The 20,373-nt window shown below is 47.2% G+C and overlaps 1 protein-coding gene across 1 annotated transcript in view; it reads right to left on the bottom strand.

Moving 5' to 3' along the window:
- Positions 1-20,373, bottom strand: part of LOC139309889 (alpha-1-macroglobulin-like) — a 54,279-nt gene that overhangs the window by 17,144 nt on the left and 16,762 nt on the right. Inside the window, exons 4-12 of the mRNA XM_070934079.1 lie at positions 15,778-15,830; positions 15,089-15,109; positions 13,677-13,845; positions 12,551-12,635; positions 11,179-11,284; positions 6,807-6,921; positions 5,329-5,438; positions 3,262-3,423; positions 1,065-1,289 (exon numbers count right to left, since the gene is read on the bottom strand). Coding sequence (XP_070790180.1) covers positions 1,065-1,289; positions 3,262-3,423; positions 5,329-5,438; positions 6,807-6,921; positions 11,179-11,284; positions 12,551-12,635; positions 13,677-13,845; positions 15,089-15,109; positions 15,778-15,830 — 1,046 coding nt within the window. The remainder of the gene's footprint in view (positions 1-1,064; positions 1,290-3,261; positions 3,424-5,328; positions 5,439-6,806; positions 6,922-11,178; positions 11,285-12,550; positions 12,636-13,676; positions 13,846-15,088; positions 15,110-15,777; positions 15,831-20,373) is intronic.

The following is a 20,373-nucleotide window of genomic DNA, read 5'->3' as shown; positions in this document are numbered from 1 at the left end:
AAGGCTTGGGGCTAACTGGCCACTCCCTTAGCCTATTTAAGTTTGCACACAGCTTGTAAAAAGCTGCAGGAAACAACACATGTTCGTTAGCTGATCATTGAATCTGGATTTCCTCTGCAAACCTTGCTTCTGGGCTTTCTGCCAACTCTAGTAAGACTCTACCTTATCTGTGGAATTCTGGCAGGTTGTTAAGTATGTTTAATTAACAGCCTGCCTTTGTAAAAAACTATGTTTGGAAGTAAAACTGAGCTTTGTTCATAGTTTGTGTGTGTTGCGTTCTCTGGGATCCGTAGCTGGGGCAGAACATTGGAGTAAGGCCACACCTGGTATATGGCATCCAGTTTTGGTCACCACATTACAAAAAAGATGTTGAGACTTTGGAAAAAGTGCAAAGAAGCGCAACTAAGGGGATTAAAGGCCTGGAGAGTAGAACGTCTGAAGAACAATTGCAGGATTTGGGTTTGGCTAGTCTAGAGAAAACAAAGACTAGGGGGGACATGATAGCAGCCTTCCAGTATTTGAGAGGCTGCCACAAAGAAGAGGGGGTCAATAAGGGGCGTGCATAAGTGCACCAACGTGCCTACCGTCCCTGTCCTAATGTCCCCTTTTACTCGTATCCATTTCATGTATTAATAATCATGTTTATACTTACATCTGTTATCTAATATATGCTTGACAAATAAATAAATTAAAATAAATAATAAATAAATTTATTTTCCAAAGCATCAGAAGGCAGAACAAGAAACAATGGACTGAAATTAATTAAGGAGAGAAGCAACCTGGAATTAAGGCAAAACTTCCTAACAGTGAGGACAATTAACCAGTGGAACAGCTTGCCACCAGAAGTTCTGGGTGCTTCATCACTGGAGGTTTTAAGAAGAGACTGTACAGCCACCTATCTGAGAAGATGGTATAGGGTCTGCTGATTGATCAGGGGGTTGGACTAGAAGACCTCCAAGATCCCTTCCGGCTCTATTCCGATTGATCGATTGATTGATAGCTGTTTAACAAAGCAAAGCAAAGCAAACATGCCTTGTGAATGCAGCCTTTGCCTGAAGACTCACCATGTAATAGAAGACAATCTCGTCCTCCTTCAAATCACCTCGGTTAAGGATGTAACGCACCCGAAAAAACTCATGGCGCTGGCAGGTTAACGTTTTTGACGCAGGCTCAGTATGTAGGTAACTTTTGCTTGGAGAATAAAGCACATACGCCGTGTGACTTGCTTTAAGGTGACTGGGTTGAACCCAGTGCTCGCTATTACACCAAGGTTTGTTTTGATAGAAAGCCTGAAAGGAAAAGCACAGATTAAGAGAAATTAGGTGGGAGGCTGGCTGAGAACATTTCTCTGGCAAGGGCAAGAGAGACGGGCAGCTCAAAAATGTGACAGATCGATAGATGATACGGTGTTTCCCCGAAAATAAGACCTCCCCCAAAACAAGCCCTCCCCCCGAAAATAAACCCTCCCCCGAAAATAGTTAAACACATGCACAGCTGGTCCCCGCCATTTCCTCTGGTTAGGGTTAGGGAGACAGAGCTGGAAATCAGGTAAGACGGCAAGAGGAGCCCTGTCTTGCTCCACGCGCCCCAAAATAATAATACCTCCCCGAAAATAAGGCCAAGCGCTTATTTCAGGGTTCAAAAAATATAAGACAGGGTCTTATTTTCGGGGAAACAAGGTACAGATAGATGATAGATATACAGTAGATATTCAGTAGATATAGAAATAGATAGATAATGGATGGGTGGAGGGATGGATATGAGAGAGAGAGAGACAGAGAGATATGTAGATATACAGTAGATATTCTGTGTGTGTGTGTGTGTGTGTGTGTGTGTGTGTATCTTTTTTTTTTTTTTCCTTTTTCGTAGGCTTTTATGTGCATATTCTTTCTAGCCAGGTTTTACCTACGTAAACTTAGTTGTTCTACAGCCCTAGGTTCTGTGAAATCTCATTCACAAGTTTCTGGGCCTTTTTTCTGCTGACAAACTGCAACTCTGTGTTGCTCTCTGGGAGACTCAGATAGCTATTTCTGCCTCTTAAGGCCGACAAAGGAGATAAGTGCTGGCTGGATCCTTGACAGTGGCGCAGGGAGAAGCGTGCGCAGCAGAGGGGAAGGCATGCCAGAGATTAGCTGAGTCACTGGACCACACCCCACAGGGTATAAATGTGGGTGTGGTGGCCGGTTCAGTTTGTGACAAGCAAAAACTAGAAATAATCCATGATCTCTGCATTACTGGACTTCTGCCTGCCTTGTTGGACTGCATTTGGACTAATCCTTGTATTGCTGAAACTTTGCCTGCTTTATCGGAATGCTTGCAGTCTAATCTTTGTTTTGTGTAAGTAAAGTCTGAATTGGCAGCTAGCCACTGGGTTGCTGCCAGCTTTATCTTCAAAGACTTTGTCGTGTGGCTTATTAACTCCGGGCCATCTGTGGGGGTGCGTGTGTGGGACGGGGACAGAACACCTCCTTAAGCAGTAAAGGACTCGAAGTCCAGCTTTGGGGGAGGGAAGATCACTTTCACCGCTTTTATCTAGAACTGAGCAGGGTCAGTTGTTCTGTTCCATACACGGACAGGAGACCACAAAGAAATCTTCTAGCCTGTGGACTAGACTTGTCAATTGAAAACACATCTGGGAATAAAGCCACAGGGAACCTTTCTTGCCATGGAAATGACAGGGTCCAGCCTGGGCCGGGATCTCAATGGTGACTTTTCAAAGGATAATATACAGGGTATTTTCGGAATGAGCAAGATGGAAAATCACCTTAAAAGTGGGGTGGGGGAAGACCGTGACAATGAGAAAAGAAAGACAGAGGGGAAAAAAGGGAGGAGCCCTGAGTACGTTTAACCAACTAACTAGAATAACTTTAACTTTATTGTCACTTTAAATCTATACTAATCAGCATACATTAAAATGAAATTTTGTTGCATAGAGCTCTCGAAGGGTCACCATCTCCAAAATACACTACATAAACATGACAAAAATATAAGTAAGTAAATAAATAAAAAATATGCATATACCCACATATATTATATGACACAGAGAAACAGCACAGTCTAGTTCAGATGTATAAATGTACATGGTGAGAAAAACGAACCTTGCGAGTTTCCCAGACGGATGGCCTAGGGAACAAAGCTGTTACAGAATCTGCTAGTCCTGCTAGAAATACTTTGAAACCTCCGCCCAGAGGGGAGCAACAGAAACAAACCATCAAGTGGGAATGTCATAAAATACAGCCGTCGCAAATCGCAAAGACTAACCGAAAAAAAAAAATCGTCTTCTTCGAAATTAGTGGTTTCTATGGAGAATTCAGCTCTCCCCTCAGCGTCCGTCACTTGATTGAGCCACTGGTGAGTTGTCAGTATAAAAATCTCCACTGTTCCATTGCTGATCGGCACGTTGTAACTGTCTACCAGCTTCACCTGCGCACGAAAAACCAATTGACACATTGACCCAACTGGTTGCGGCCGAATATTTCAGGATTTCCCAATGCAATTTCTACTCTGCCTTTCCTTCAGGGACGCCATCCTAATTTTCCCCATCGCTACAACTCTGTGAAAAAGGGGAGATTAGCAGGAGGGACTTGAGCCTGGGAGTAGGTTCTGGGGCTGCGGCTGAGAAAGAAAGGGGACAAGCAAGGAGCCGCTGGGAGATGGCGTTACAGGTTGGTTTGACAAACGGACTCTTTGTTAGGGAAAAAGGGCTTTGGGAGCTTCAAAGCAGAGCATCCGCAGGCGATGATAATAGCAGTAGCACTTCTATACTGCCCCATAATGCTTTACATACTCTCTGGACAGTTTACAATGTCAGCACGTTGCCCCCAACCATCTGAATCCTCAGCTGCAGGCTAACTCACCGCTCACCACCAGCAGTTCGATGTCCTGAGCAGCTCAACGTTGACTCAGCCTTCCGTCCTTCCAAGGTCGGTAAAGTGAGGACCCAGATGGTTGGGGGCAATAGGCCGTCACTGTATACCGCTTAGAGAGGGCTGTAAAGCACTTTGAAGTGGTATATATGTCTAAGTGCTATTGCTATTGCACTGAGGCATGATTGGGGCTTTGTGGTGGCTGCCATCTTGAGTTTTTGGGGCTACCACCATCATTCCCATGGATACCCCTGCTTAATAATCCTGCTAATGAATAAAGGCTGAAAGGTTCCTATTGTAGACACCAGCTTGTTTGCTTGCTTGCTTGCTTGCTTGCTTGCTTCCTTCCTTCCTTCCTTCCTTCCTTCCTTCCTTCCTTCCTTCCTTCCTTCCTTCCCATCCATCATCTATCTATCAATCTATCTATCTAGCTATCTAGCTATCTAGCTATCTTACTATCTATCATCTGTTGGAAGAAATGTCCATCTGGATTCAGTTCCAAGTGGAGAAAAAGACCCTGGAAAAATGGAAGCTGCTTGGTGGACAGGACCATATGCATTTTTGGGGTCCTGAGCACATGGGAGAGAGACAGAGAAAGACAGAGAGACACACAGAGAGAGAGAGAGAGACAGAGAGACAGAGAGACAGAGAGACAGAGAGAGAGATTTCCTAGTATATTTCATTCTTCTAGGAGAAGAGTGGGTGCGAATTCGGGTCCTGGGGAAATGAGCACATGGGTGAGAGAGACAGAGAGATTTATAGCCTCTCTTGGGCTTTGAATTTGAGTTTCCTGCTCCTGTGGCAAGGGCATGTATTCTTATTCGATTGTAGACTCCCATGTGGCTATGTGGGGTCATGGGTCATGATTCAGGTTTGGTTGACGCTTTAGGCTGGTGCAATGATGGGGTTTTGTTTGTGGCTGAATGGCTTTGCCCTGAAGGATAATCCCATCATCCTGGAGCGGAGGTCTTTTGTCCCTCCTTCCTTCCTTCCTCCCTCCCTTCCTTCCCTTCCTCCCTCCCTTCCTCCTTAGATTGAAATGGTATAAGATCTCCTGATTGAGCAGGGGATTGAACTAGAACAGCGGCCCACGGCCTTTGGGGCACCAGAGACCCATTCGAAGGAGAGAGGCTTTTCCATGGACCAGAGAGGGCATGGTTTCACATGCTGCCTGCATCCTACGGATGGGGCTTCGCTTGTTTGTGTGGCCCTGTGTCTGGCATGCCGCAGGCCAGTACTGGGTCATGGACCAGGGGAAGGGGATCCCTGAACTACAAGACATCCAAAGTCCCTTCCAAGTCTGTTATTCTGTACTCCTTAATGCTTTTACACTGCTTTTGATCATTCTAGCTCAGAGCACCTGGCCAGCAGCTGTTAGGGTGAAGAAATGGCATTGGAGCAGACTGGAGGGCTGATACGGCTTAAATCCAGCTATGCAGAGAACCCATAGCTCTCATCTTACCTTCACGACATAGGGTAAGCTGGGTTTATAATAGTGGTCTGGGTTTTCAAGGATCAGTTTGCTCAACGTGGACGTGATCTCAATGGTTTCTGTGGCACTCAGCTCCACTCCTGTTGAAGAGAAATGTCATCTGCAAAAGGCTGTTCCATTCCCTTCCTCTCCAATTTCCCAGAAACTCTGGAGTGCCAAGAAGCCTGATTCTTTTGATGGACATTTGCCCTGCCTTTCTGGATTTCTGCTTTGGACAAGGGGTTGGAATAGATGATCTCCAGGGCCCCCCCATGTGCAGATTTCTCTGACGTGTCTATGAAGATTCTCAGTCATCCAAGTCATGGTTGTCCCAAAGGTGTTTTTTCAAGAGGCAGCTGGACTTTCTGGTTTTTCTTGGAAGACGTTTTGCTTCTCAATCCAAGAAACTCCTTCAAGGAACTGGAGAAGCTTCTTGGATGAGAAGTGAAAAATCTTCAAAGAAAAACAAGAAAGTCCAGTTGCCTCTTGAAAAAGCACCTTTGGGATTTCTGACATACTAATTCCCTCTGTTGGTTTGAATTTGGCACTCAGTAGCCCTTTAAAGGTTTCCTCCTGTCCAGTCGTGACGGGCTCAAAGGGGTAATGCACATGTGGCCAGCACAAAAGTATGCAACGCAGTAACCTTTCCCGCTGAAGAGATAGCTATTTTTCTACCTACATTTGCATGCTTTCAAGCTGCTAGGTTGGCAGGAGCTGGGGCGAGGATGGGAACTCACCCAATCCTGCAATGCTCAGGACTCGAACCTGAGCTGTCAGCTTTTCAGCTGATGAACCCAGAGTCTTCTGGGCTTATCTCTGAGCTAACACACTCTTTATGGGATATCAAATTTGATTAGTATGTCTCAGACTTCTTGCAACCAGCTGATTTCTTTCCCTCCACAAAATCTCATCACTTCACTGTCTGTGAAATGGGTGTTGGAGCAGAGAATAGTTTTCTCATTTATAACTGAGATGCTACTACTCTCTTAGACTTAGACAGGGGGTGTTTTTTCTATCAAGTTTGATTCAGCCTTCCAGCCTTCCGAGGTGGGTAAAATGAGGACCCAGATTGTTGGGGGCAATAGGCTGACTCTGTAAACCGCTTAGAGAGGGCTGCAATAGCAATAGCCTTCAGACTTATATACTGCTACACAGTGCTTTACAGTCCTCTCTAAGCGGTTTACAGAGTCAGCCTATTGCCCCCAACAATCCGGGTCCTCATTTTACCCACCTCAGAAGGATGGAAGGCTGAGGCAACCTTGAGCCTGGTGAGATTCGAATTGCCAAATTGCAGGCAGCCGGCATTCAACACAAGTAGCCTGCAGTACTGCATTCTATCCACTGCGCCACCAAGCACTGTAAAAACTGTAAGTCTAAGTGCTATTGCTATTGCTATCTCTTGTAAGAAATGGAAGCTTTAGGTCTGGTTCTATTAGCCCATTGGTGCTCTTTTGTTTCATGAAGATTACCTGTCCCTTGCTCTGTGATTTTGCCTTCTACATCGATGTCCATCGAAAAGCCGAGCCACCTCAGTTGGAACTCCTCCATGTTCACCACCTTGGAGAAACAGCCGTCTCCATCTGCCTGCATGCCACAACAACCAAGAAAGAGCAGCCTGTAATCCAGGGGTGGGTTCTACTTACCTTTACTACCGGTTCGCAGTGGGGCCACGCGTGTGTGCGAAGCGAGTAGTCTTGTTGGTTCTTTGGTTGGGCTATTTACTATTAGCTTCTTTGGCAGTTGTTGATTGGGGTATGGTTTACTTCTAGATTGTTGATTTGATGTTAATCTTGATGTTAATCTACACTCATCTAGATGGTTAGATTACATCAAAATTTGAATTTATGACTGTGGGAATATTGTGACAGTCATAAGTGCAAAGACTGGTTCCTGACGGAGCTTGGGCCATTCCCAGAGGCTCTGACTCACGGCTCGGCCAAGGAACTGGTGGTCGCCTGGGACAGGGCGGCCGCCAGAGCCTTGGACTGCGTCGTGCCTTTGCGGCCTCTGACTCGGTGCCATTCTCAACTGGCTCCTTGGTTCTCCGAGGAGCTGAGAGAGATGAAGCACTGGAAAAGACGCCTAGAGAGTGATTGGAGGGCCAGCCGCACTGAACCGGACCGAACACTGTTGAGATCTTATATCAAGACCTACCTAGTGGCAATAAGAGTGGCGAAATTTAATTATTTTTCCACTCTTATAGCATCTGCAGAGAACTGCCCAGCTGCCCTGTTTAGGGTGACCCGCTCCCTACTGCAGGTAGGAGCGAGGGAGGATCCCTTACAGGGTAGAGCTGAGAATTTTGTGCAATATCTGCATGATAAAATCGCTCAGATTCGGGGCGGCCTGGACTCCAACTGGGTAGCCTCGGACGGGATGATGGAGATGAGTCTTGAGAATGTTATCTGGGAGGAGTTTGACCCTGTGACTCCTGAGGATGTAGACAGGACTCGGGAGAGGCTTAACGCTACCACATGTTTACTGGACCCGTGTCCTTCCTGGTTGGTGCTGGCCTCCCGGGAAGTTACACAAGGCTGGTTTCAGGAGATTACCAATGCTTCGCTGAGTGAGGGTGTCTTCCCATCCGCCCTGAAAGAGGCGGTGGTGAGGCCCCTCCTCAAGAAGCCTTCCCTGGACCCGGCTGTATTGGCTAATTATCGTCCTTTCTCCAATCTCCGTTTTGCGGTGAAGGTTGTTGAGAGTGTGGTGGTGAGACAGCTTCCTCGGTTCCTGGATGAAGCTGTCTATTTAGATCCGTGCCAGTCGGGCTTCAGAGCGGGTTACAGCCCGGAAACAGCACTGATCGCGTTGGTTGATGATCTCTGGAGGGCCTAGGACAGGGGTTGTTCCTCTGTCCTGGTCCTCCTAGATCTCTCAGCGGCTTTTGATACCATCGATCATGGTATCATGCTGCGTTGGCTATGGGGGTGGGAGTGGGGGGCACCGTGTTACGGTGGTTCTCCTCCTTCCTCTCTGGCCATACACAGTCTGTGTTGACAGGGGGCAGAGGTCGACCCCGAGGTTCCTCACTTGTGGGGTGCCGCAAGGGTCAGTCCTCTCGCCCCTCCTGTTTAACATTTATGTGAAGCTGCTGGGCGAGATCATCCGTGGCTTTGGTGTGAAGTGTCAACTGTATGCCGATGATACGCAGTTGTATATTTCAACCCCAGGCCACCCCAATGATGCCCTTGACATGATGTCCCACTGCCTGGAGGCTGTGCAGATCTGGATGGGGAGGAACAGGCTCAGACTCAACCCCTCCAAGACTGAGTGGCTGTGGTTTCTGACGTCCCGATATAGCCAGCTAACACCATCGCTGGCTATTGGGGATGAGATCTTACCCCCCTCAGAGAGGGCTCGCAACTTGGGCGTCCTCCTGGACTCATGGCTGTCTCTGGATGATCATATGATGGCCATGGCCAGGGGGGCTTTTTATCAGGTTCGCCTGATTTCCCAATTGCGTCCCTTTCTGGATCGGGACGCCTTGCACACAGTCACTCACGCCCTCGTCATTTCCCGTCTGGACTATTGTAATGCTCTCTACATGGGGCTCCCCTTGAGGAGCATCTGGAGGCTTCAACTGATCCAGAATGCGACCGCGCGAGTGATAATGGGGGTGACTCGTCGCTCCCATGTAACACCCCTCTTGCGCGTGCTGCACTGGCTCCCGGTGGTCTTCCGGGTGCGCTTCAAAGTGTTGGTTACCACCTTTAAAGGGCTCCATGGCTTAGGACCTGGTTACTTACAGGACCACATTCTACCACCGTTTTCCTCCCACCGACTGATACGCTCCCACAGAGAGGGCCTCCTCAGGGTGCCATCGGCCAAACAATGTCGACTGGCGACCCCCAGGGGGAGAGCCTTCTCTGTGGGGGCTCCTGCCCTATGGAATGAATTGCCCCCGGACATACGAAGGATCCCCGACCTCCGCGCCTTCCGTCGTGCTCTGAAGACCCTATTATTTCAGCAAGCCGATCTGATGGGATAAATGATTTTAAATTGGGTTTTAAAAGTGGTTTAAATTGGTTTTAATTGGAAGTTTTAATTTTGGCCAAGGATTGAATTTTTTTAATATGTTTGTTAAATTTTGTCTTGTATGTTGTTTTATCATGGCTGTTCACCGCCCTGAGTCCTTCGGGAGAACGGCGGTATACAAATATAATAAAAACAAAAACAAAACAAAACAAACAAATTGGTCATGAATCCCTTTTTTTTTTCACCATCATATTTTTGAATGATTGCCAAACAAATGGTTGTAAGTCAAGGACTATCTCTGTTTACCTCTTCGCTCCCAGTTTAGAGCTACATTACCTATCTTCAAACAATATTGGCCCATAGCCAGAAATGGAGATCTCTTCTACTTGAAGATGTCCCTTTTTAGCCAAATGGTGTTTGTGCTAATATTGTCGGATGGTTCAAATCCCGTACGAAACAAAAAGAATTATTTCAGAAGAAATAGTAAACAGGGGTAAGGGAAGTAGGTGAGGAAGCTGCACAAAGAGATGGCAAGAGAAGAATTACAGAATGCTGCAGAAGTACACGGGGTTACACTGAAGTGGAAGAGGCTGTGGATGAGAATAAACACTGGTTAGAAAATGCTTGGCGTAAACCATGAGGACGAGAGAAAGATACTGTGTGGTATGTATATAGAGCAAAAGGTGATTACAAAGCACATAGTCAAAGATAACATGGAATGGTTAAGATGAAAAGAAACGGGGAAAATGCAGCAATCGGATATGTTGGTGGAATTGGGAAAGCTTAGTTTAAGGAAAAGAAGGACTAGGGGTTGACATGATAGCAGCCTTCCAATATCTCAGGGGTTGCCACAAAGAAGAGGGAGTCAAGTTAAGCATATGAGCAATGGGTGGGAACAAATCAAGTAGAGAAGCAACCTAGAACTAAGGAGAAATTTCCTGACAGTGAGAACAATTAACTTTGCCTCCAGAAGTTGTGAATGCTCCAACGCTGGAAGATTTTAAGAAGAGATTGGGCAACCATTTGTCTGAATGGCGAACCTATGGCACGCAGAGCCCTCTCTGGGGGCACGTACTCTGTCACCAGCTGCTCTTCTGATTTCTTGTGGTTTCTGGCATGCTATTTCCAGCCAGCTGGTCTTTGGAAAACAGCCCCAAGAAACGCTCCAAAAACACACCAGCCCATTTTTGTGTGGACACGAAAATGTGCACACCAGCCAGCTGGTCTTCGGATTTCTGGCATCCCAATTTCTGGCGCTCCACTCCACTCCACCCAGGGGTGGGTTCTAAATTTTTTTCCTACCGGTTCTGTGGGCGTGGCTTATTTTGTGGGCGTGGCTTGATGGTCATGTGACAATTCTTTAGGATTTAGCAGAGGTACTGGTCTATCAGGCTTTTAACTGCTTACAGAGCTGTACCGATCTAACCATTTATTTTTTGCAGGCACTGGTCTACTCATGTATTTTTGCAGGCACTGGTCTACTCATGTATTTTTGCAGGCACTGGTCTACTCATGTATTTTTGCAGGCGCTGATCTACTCATGTATTTTTGCAGGCGCTGGTCTACTCATGTATTTTTGCAGGCACTGGTCTACTCATGTATTTTTGCAGGCACTGGTCTACTCATGTATTTTTGCAGGCGCTGGTCTACTCATTTGTTTTCTTTTAACACTGATCAGCTGTAGAGCGGCCCTTTGAAGCCCTGCAGCAGAACCGGTTCCAGGAGAACCGAGCCGAACCGGGAGGAACCCACCACTGACTCCACTCCATATAATCCCCGTTAAAAAAAAAACAAAACCAGCAAAGAAATAGGTTTAAAATAGGTCAAACAAAGATATCCCAGCTGTGGAAACTCGATGTCCCTTACCTTGCCTTCAAATTCTTTACACAGGTTTTCATCAGTATCACTGATTTCGAGATGCCGGCAGAGGCTCAGTTTCAACAGGCCAGGCACTGGTTTCCCATTGGGGTACCTGGAGTCAGACCCCACCAAGGTGGACAAAAACACAGAGAGGGAGATGGTTTGCATAGAGAAAGAAGATCAAAGGGACCTGCAGGATCCAAAGGAAGCCATGTGGGTATTTTTTTTTTTCAGGATCCAATCTAAGTTAGTCACCTGGACCAGAGATTTAGTCTTCCAAACTTTCAGAGTTGTGCTGGAGCCCATCCTCAGGGAACCTCTCTCTCTCTTTCTCCCTCTCTCCAACCCTCTCTCCCTCTCTCTCTCTTTCTTTCTTTTTCTCTCTCCCTCTTTCCCCCCCTCTCTCTCTTTCTCTCCCTCCCTCTCCCTCTTTCTCTCCCTCCCTTCCTCCCTCCCTCCCTCTCCCTCTCTCTCTTTTTGTCTTTCTCTCCCTCTTTCTCCCTCTCCTACCCTCTCTCTCTTTCTTTTTCTCTTTCTTTCTCTCCCTCCCTCTCCCTCTTTCTCTCCCTCCCTCCCTCCCTCTCCCTCTCTTTTTGTCTTTCTCTCCCTCTTTCTCCCTTTCTCCTACCCTCTCTCTCTCTTTCTTTCTTTCTCTCTCTCCCTTTCCCCCCTCTCTTTCTCTCTCCCTCCCTCTCCCTCTTTCTCTCCCTCCCTCTCCCTCCCTCTCTTTGTCTTTCTCTCCCTCTCTCTCCCCCACCCTCTCTCTCTCTTTCTCTTTCTTTCTTCTCTCTCTCCCTCTTTCCCTCTCTCTCTCTCTTTCTCTTCCTCTCCCTCCCTCCCTCTTTCTCTCCTTCCCTTCCTCTCTCTCTCCCTCTCCCTCTCTCTGTCTTCCTCTCCCTCTTTCTCTCCCTCCCTCCCTCTCCCTCTCTCTTTTTGTCTTTCTCCCTCTTTCTCCCTTTCTCCTACCCTCTCTCTCTCTCTTTCTTTCTTTCTCTCTCCCTTTCCCCCCTCTCTTTCTCTCTCCCTCCCTCTCCCTCTTTCTCTCCCTCCCTCCCTCTCCCTCCCTCTCTTTGTCTTTCTCTCCCTCTCTCTCCCCCACCCACCCTCTCTCTCTTTCTCTTCCTCTCCCTCCCTCCCTTTCTCTCCTTCCCTTCCTCTCTCTCTCCCTCTCCCTCTCTCTCTTTGTCTTCCTCTCCCTCTTTCTCCCTCTCTCCCTTTCTCTTTCTTTCTCCCTCTCCCTATTTCTCCCTCCCTCTCCCTCTCTTTCTTTCCCTCCCTCTCTTTCTTTCTCTCTCCATTTTTCCCTCTCCCTCCCTTCCTCTCTTTCTTCCACCTTCTGCTCAGAATGGGAAAAGGAGAGTAGTTGAGCATCACGTACCTGCCACACACACTAACTTCTATTTCCTTCGTCATAATCGTGACGAACTTCGGGGCCTTCACCAAAAGATCAAATTTGGGCCGAACTGGAAAGAGGGAAGGGAAGAGAAGAAAATCATGAGGTGAACCTTATGGAAGCACAAACTGTCCAGTTCTCTCCTGTGACCTCCCTTGAGGGGAGATGGGAGAAATTGGCCAGACAATTGAGGTCTGAAAGGAAAAGTAAGCTGTAAATCTAAGTAAGACAAATTAAACCTTGCATTAAGAAAGCAGTAAACATGATGCCAGAATGAATTTAATAATTGCATCTGGACAACCTTCTAATATGTTTGGCTTCAATCTTAGGTAATTTGTCCTTGTTTTGGTGGTTCGTGTTTTGTAGAAATTCAACCCATTGGATTAGTTTCACAGTGTGTGTGTGTGTGTGTGTGTGTGTGTGTGTGTGTGTGTGTGTGTTTGAGTGAAGCTTTAATCCCACTATCCCAACCACTATCTTAAATTCCTGGCCCAGTGACTCCATATTAATCTTTGATCTGTATGTGATTAGCTGGTAAATCATTATCTCTAATCTCAGAAAGTGGGTTAATTTAGCTGAGTAACCAGATCAATGTGAAATTTGTTGGAGAAAGTGAGTCTTAGAATTAAACTGAATAAACAGAATTGTAAAGTCTCTGGCCTGCTAAATCCCTCATTGCCAAATATTTGTTTGTTTGTTTGTTTACTTACTTATCCATTCATTCATTCTCTCCTTCCCTCCCTCCCTCCTTCCTTTCTTCCTTCCCTCCTTCCCTCCCTCTTTTTCTTTCTTCCCCTCCCTCCCTCCTCCCTTCGTTCCTTCTATTTCCATCCTGCTTTTTCCATCCTTAAAAATAATCCTAAATATAAATGGAGTAATGATTTTTTAAATCTACCAGCTCAACATAAAGAGGCATTTTTTCAAACTTCAGTGTGCAGATTAAGTTGCTACAAATTTATTGGGACAAATATACCTTAATTCAACAAGATAGAATAAGCCAGACTGTCTGGAAGGAAGGAAGGAAGGAAGGAAGGAAGGAAGGAAGGAAGGAGGAAAGAAAGGAGGTAGTGGGTAAGAAAGAAAAGAAGGGCAAACTGGATGTCTTTCTTACCATAATCGTCCACATCAAAGCTGTATTCTGCAACTTCCATGGAGTCTTTCTCTACGACCACTTTGTAGGTGCCCAAGAGGGGATCGGAAGATAGAGAATAGGAAAGCTGGATTATGCCCAACGGAACCTCCACATCTCTCCACTGGAACACCTGGTTGTCTTGGGGATCCTGGAAAGAATAAGATAACAAGTTCCAAAGTTTGTCCATAACCCAGAATTGTTCTAGAATAAATGATTCATGACCTGGACAAAGTAGTCCTAAAATCTTAATTCTCCGAGCACTATTGGCAGTGTATTTGGATATGACAGCCTTCTAGAAGCCCACATATATGTTGGATTAAACTCTCAGGATCTGCACCCAGCAAGGACAATTGCTGTGCTGGCTGGAAATTTGGGGAATTGTACTCCCTAATTTTCTGAAGGACCCAAGTTGGAGATGGTGGCTGTAGGTCTTAGAGCCGTGGTGGCGCAGTGGTTAGAATGCAGTACTGCAGGCTACTTCTGCTGACTGCCAGCTGACTGCAATTTGGCAGTTCAAACCTCACCAGGCTCAACGTTGACTCAGCCTTCCATCCTTCCGAGGACCCAGATCATTGGGGGCAATATGCTGACTCTGTAAACTGCTTAGAGAGGGCGGCAAAGCACTGTAAAGCGGTATATAAGTCTAAATGCTATTGCTATTAGCAGGAAGGCTCTACCATTAGACAAAGGGATGTTCGAGCTCAGATTGTACAAGATGAGGGAGGCTGGGACATAGTTCCTTGAACACTTTAACAACTTTAGAGCCACTAATTTAAGAAAGAAAGGAGTGAAACAAAAAAAACAAGCCTCTCGGCTGGTTGCCAGATAAGCATTGCATTACTCCAGAGGACCACTAGATGGAAGGAATGTGTCCACTGAGTAGCTCACCATTCTGCTGCCATCTAGTGGACATTTTGAGGAATTGCAGACCAGAAATTGTAGCACTAAACCTTTGAATTACTTTATGCAGGAAGTTGATTCATGTCTTTAGTTATTTCCTTGACCGATTCTATTGTTTCTGTGATCAAATGCAAGGAGAGGGCTCTCATTCAGCCCAATTCCTAGTAAAGAAGATAGGAACGGACCTGTCAAAGACAAAATATCCCTCGTTTCCCAACAGAATTAATTTTGCTACTTTATGGGACTGTGTGAAATAGCCCCATTCTTAACAAAGTGAAACGGGACTTGATATTAGCTACTTTAAAAATCTCTCTCCCTCGCCACCAAGAGATCTCCTTGTATCATTTTCTGGACAACGATCTGGAAATGGTTGCTCATTTTGATTTCCCAAGAGCCTGTATCCCTCATATTTCCTGGTGGCCTCCCATCCAGAGATCAATGAGGTCCAATCAGCCATGGAGCTGTCACTGTTAAGGCCTTCCAGCACATACCTGGATGTACACAGCTGGAAACTGTGGAGACATTAAAAAAAAGCACAGGAAAATCAGAGACACCAAGGAATGAAAATGAGGATAGAAAAAAGGAGTAGGTAGAAAAAAGGGACATAGGAGATTCTTTTATGTTGCATTATGGTTTTGAACTACTCTTAGAATTCCCAACCCCCCCCCCATAACAACCACCCTGTGAGGCTGGTTGGTTGGTGACCACAAGGTCACCCAGCCAGTTTTCATGACTTAAGAGTAGATTTAAGCTCAGCACTAATCCAAAGCCTTTAATTGCTCCATTAGTTTTCACTAGTTTTCACCCAGGAGTATCTCCACACACACAGTGGGTTCAATACTATATGTGAGGAGGGAGAGGTCCATACAATTCCCCTGGAGGGGAATTGATCCCAGAGAGAGCAGGATTCAGGGGTGAAATCCAGCAGGTTCTAACAGGTTCTGGAGAACCAGTAGCGGAAATTTTGAGTAGTTTGGAGAACCGGCAAATACCACCTCTGGCTGGCTCCCGAGTGGAGTGGGAATGGGGATTTTGCAATATCCTTCCCCTGCCACACCCACCAAGCCACGCCCACAGAACTGGTAGGGAAAAATTTTGAATTTCACCCCTGCCAGGAATTGAATGTTTTCTCACAGAGACACCATCATCTATGTATGTCTTAATACCCCAAAAAATTTACCTTATTCTTCGTGGGATGTAAATCTGTATCGATAGAGACGATGCGAAACTGAACTGCGAAAGGCAAGAGGGAGAATATGTGGGGAAAGTAGCCACTGAATATACAAATATTAAACTATAGAAGGGATCTTGGAGATCATTTACTCCAGTGTTTTCTCATACTTGAGAATTTGAAGACGTGTGGACTTCAGCTCCCAGAATTCCCCGGCCAGGCATGGGGTCTTTCCAGAAGATTCCGTGCTGGCTGTTGAATTCTGGGAACTGAAGTCTAAACGTCTTCAAGTTGCTACAGTTGAAAAACACTAATCTGACCCCTGCCCAGGGCAGTAATACACTGGTGCAGCATTCCTGGTAGGTGGCCATCCAGCTTTTCTTTAAATCCTTCTGCCAATCCTTCCTCCTGAGTAGTCAAGGCCATCCAGCTCCATTAAGACATTTTTTCCCCTGATGCGCAATCATAATGTACCTTTCTGACATTTAGACCATTGTTTCATGCCTCCTAGAAATTGCTCAATTCCCCCAAAATTGAGCAGCTAAGAGATGCATGATGACCACCGTCAGACCTCCACATAGTCTTCTCTACTCCAAAGTGAAGAGCATACCCACTATCTCCAATCATTTATCATAGATATTTTTATCCTCCTTCCCTTTGGTTGCCCTTCTCTGGAGACACTCTGGTTTGTCTCTTTTCCTTGATGAAGTGCAGAGTCCAGCCAACCAGAAAAGAACAAGGAGGATTCCTGACATCAAAGAAGTCAGGTGGTTATGCCTATCCTGGCTCTATTCCCCTCAGTAGATGATGTTGGGAAAGGATTATGGGTCATCTCCAGGTGGCATACAGGTAGTCCTCAATTTACGACCACAATTGAGCCTAAGATTTTCGTTGTTCAGTGAGACATTTGTTAAGTGACATTTGCCCCATTTTGCAACCTTTCTTGCCTTGGCTGTTAAGTGAACCCCTGCAGTTGATCAGTTAGTAACCTGGTTGTTCAGTGAATCTGACTCTTCCCCATTGACTTCGTTCGTCCGAAAGTCCCAAAAGGTGATCACATCACTTTGGGACACTGCAGCCGTCATAAATATGAGTCAGTTATCAAGCATCTAAATTTTGACCATAGGATTATGGGGAGGCTACAAAAGTTGTAACTGTGAAAAATGGTCATAAGTCACTTTTTTCACTGCTGTTGTAACTTTGAACGGTGACTAAATGAACTGTTGTAAGTCAAGAGCTACCTGTAGTTTGCACACACCAAGATCAGAGCAAGCAAACAAATTCTTCCACCACTCAATTCACCGAGCAAAAATGTCCTTTGATGTTTGTTTATTTATTACACATCAGCAAAGCTGAAAAACAGTTGACTGGCCAAATTGGAAGATGCCATAGGCAAAATTGGGGACACCGTGAACAGTGTATAAGAATGAATCTTATTTCCATTTCTCTTGCTATTCATCAAAAGGCATAGCGCCTTCCAAAGCCACTCAAAGCAATATGAGTCATTTCCAAAGACCCGGGGTATGTTTGATGATGTTAAAAGTTATTGTTATTGTTTTTACTATTAATGTTTTAAACCAGGAGTATCAAACTCGATTTCATTGAGGGCTGCATCAGGGTTGTGTTTGACCTGGGGGGGGTCGGGGTGTGTGTGGCCAAGGTGGGCATGGCCAGCTCGACGTCACTTGTATCGGGGGCGCCTGTGATGGCCCAAGCGCTCTGCCAGCAAAAATGGGTTTCCAAGCTCCGTTTTTGCTGGCAGAAGCATTGCGGGCCAGTTCTTCACTGTTTCCAGAGGGATCTGGCCAGATCTAAGCACCCTGCGGGCCGGAAATGGCCTGCAGGCTTTAAGTTTGACACCCCTGATTAAATGATACGGCGCCCTTCAAAACCAAATTTCCCAAGGAGACGGCATTAGCCTTGGTAGTACAGTGGTCTAAGGCACCCTGTTATTAGGCTGGTTATTAAGACCAGCTGCCTGCAATTACTGCAGGTTCGAATCTCGCCAAGGCTCAAGGTTGACTCAGCCTTCCATCCTTTCTAAGGTAGGTAAATTGAGGACCCAGTTTGTGGGGGCAATAAGCTGACTTTGTATAAATATACAAAAGGATGAAGGCTATTGCTTAGCGCATTGTAAGCCGCCCTGAGTCTCCGGAGAAGGGCGGCATATAAATCAATTTTTTTTAAAAAAATTAATCTTATCATTTCCATTTGTTATCCCCATATTGTGGGTAACTGAGCAGGGTGTACATCAGGGGTGGTATTGAAAAATGTTAGCAACTGGTTCTTTGCTCGGTTGCTGGGCATGGCTGTGGTGGGTGTGGCCTACTTGGTCTCCTGCACCACGGGCGGGGGAGGGGTGTTTTTGCCCTCTGGACGCTCCTGAGGCTTTCCCCGAGCCTCCAGGAGGGCAAAAATGGCTTCCCCCGGGCTCCAGAAGCCTTCCGGAAGCTGCAAATGGGCCTGTTTCCGGATTTCCAGAACTTCCAGTAGGCCTGTTTTTTGCCCTCCAGAACAGGGGTGAAATCTAAATTTTTTTGCTGCCGGTTCTGTGGGTGTGGCTTGGTGGTCATGTGACTGGGTGGGTGTGGCCAGTTGACATCATTCACGTCACTCACTATTAGAGCCAGGAGCTCCACATTCTGACACAGAAGAGCAGCACATTCTGTCACAGAAGCCAGGAGCTGCACAAAAGCCCATTCTGCCTTTCTGAAGCCCCCAACGCTTGGAGTTTCACTCTGGCTTGACTGCCCAGGCGAACCTCAGAGCCTTCTCTTGCCCTGCTCTTCATCCCGGAGGGCCGCACATGCCCCCCTGCCAATCCTCCGTACAAACCGCCCACCCCGTTTCTGCAAAGGCAGAGCCTCCCCCTTGCAGGGCGATCCAAAGAGGGGAGGAGGATGCTGCTGAAAAAGCCTCCTCCTGCAGCCAAATGCGCCTAGCCGTCTGTGCCCTTTCCTCAAACGGGCTGTGCAAGGGGCGCTTGGAGAGCGAGCGAGCAAGACAGTTCTCCAACCTCTGTTTGTGTGTGTATGTGTGTGCGTGTGTGAGGGAGGGAGGGAGGGAGGGATCTGAAGCTGAGGCACCCAAACTTCTGGCAGCAGCGGAGGCAGCTTCTGAGCAGCCTGAGTCAGCCAGCTCCACCTGACCTACTCCCTGAGACTCGCCGTTCTCCTGGGCCCCCCCCTCAAGCAGCCCCGACAAGATATGCATCCATAGCAATGGGGTTGTTTTGTTCACCGTGGTGGTACTTTGGGAGGGCAGGCGGACGTCTGCAGCTGACAACTATAATGAATATGTCCACCTGCCCTCCCGAAGCACCACGGTGGCGAACAAAACAACCCCATTGCTATGGATACATAGCTTGTTGGGGCTGAGCAGGGAAGCCGCTGCTTGAGTGGCGGGGGGCGGGCGAGTAAGCTGCTAGCTCCTTCCCTGCAGCCCTGCCATGCTTGCCTGCCTTCCACGTGGGCTTCTGCTTGCCTGCCTTCGCAAGCTGGCCACCAGGACGCCAGGAAGGCAGCATGGAAGGCAGGCAAGCATGGCAGGACTGCGGGCTGTGGACCGGTTTGAGGGCATGGCCAGTCAGCCATTGCTCCTGGTTTGGCGAACTAGCCTCAATCTCCACTACCTACTCGCCCAAGTCGGTCTGAACCGAGTGCATTTCACCCCTGCTCCAGAGGCTCCAGAGGCTTTTCCCGAGCCTCCAGGAGGGCAAAAATGGCCTCCCCCGGGCTCCGGAAGCCCTCTGGAAGCCAGAAATGGGCCATTTTCCAGACCTCCGGAATGTCTGGAAGCCTGTTTGTTGCCCTCCCAGGCCCTCCACGCAGGCCCTGTACTTACCAGCATGATAAATGGATCACATGGAGACTCCTGGGAGGGTGAGATGGGATGGACGGAGCCAGCCAGTCCTTGCAACAACTGGTTCAGCGAATCAGATGCAAAATTAGCATCCAGTTTGCCCGAACCGGTCTGGACCGGCTGAATCCCTCCCCTGGTGTACATGCTTGCTCTGATCTGGGCATAGGGTCTGACATAGAGGAGATAGTCATTTTCCAACATTTTCTGCCACAGTGGCAAATATCTGTAGCTTGAGTATAGATTCATTCTCCGAACTTGTGGGTTGGTTTCCAAACATTTCATTACCAAGCTAGGTAACATCTGCATCCAGGTTTAGGGGATGTCAGTGTCAATGTTCTTCTGTTTCTAAGGGCTTCAGGAGTGGGGGAGTCAAGTAAGGGTCAGGTGATGGGTCAGATGAGAGGTCAGGTGAGAGTAAACAGTGACTCACCGACATCAAACAGCACCAGTTTGATTGGAGTGACACAAAAATCATCGGCCACCCTACCACCCACCATGCTCGTGAGTTCATTGAGGCCTGGCACCCCACAAGCAATTCCATCAACAGACACATTGACCTACAAGCAGCCTACGAAGCCCTCAGAATCCAAATCAACCTGACAGCCAACCAGAGAGAGCACCGACTCTCATCCAACCCACACAAGCCACCTCTGCCAGCAGTTCACCTCCCAATGACCCTGGCCTGATGTAACCTCCTCATCACAAGATCCATCACAAAACCCTCACCTGATGTGACCCACATCT

This window comes from Pituophis catenifer, unplaced genomic scaffold (genome assembly GCF_029215685.1).
Source record: "Pituophis catenifer annectens isolate HBS135680 unplaced genomic scaffold, rPitCat1.0.hap2 SCAF_2, whole genome shotgun sequence".
Lineage (NCBI taxonomy): Eukaryota > Metazoa > Chordata > Lepidosauria > Squamata > Colubridae > Pituophis > Pituophis catenifer.
Note: the sequence above shows the minus strand (reverse complement) of the source record. Positions and strands in the feature narration are given on the sequence as shown.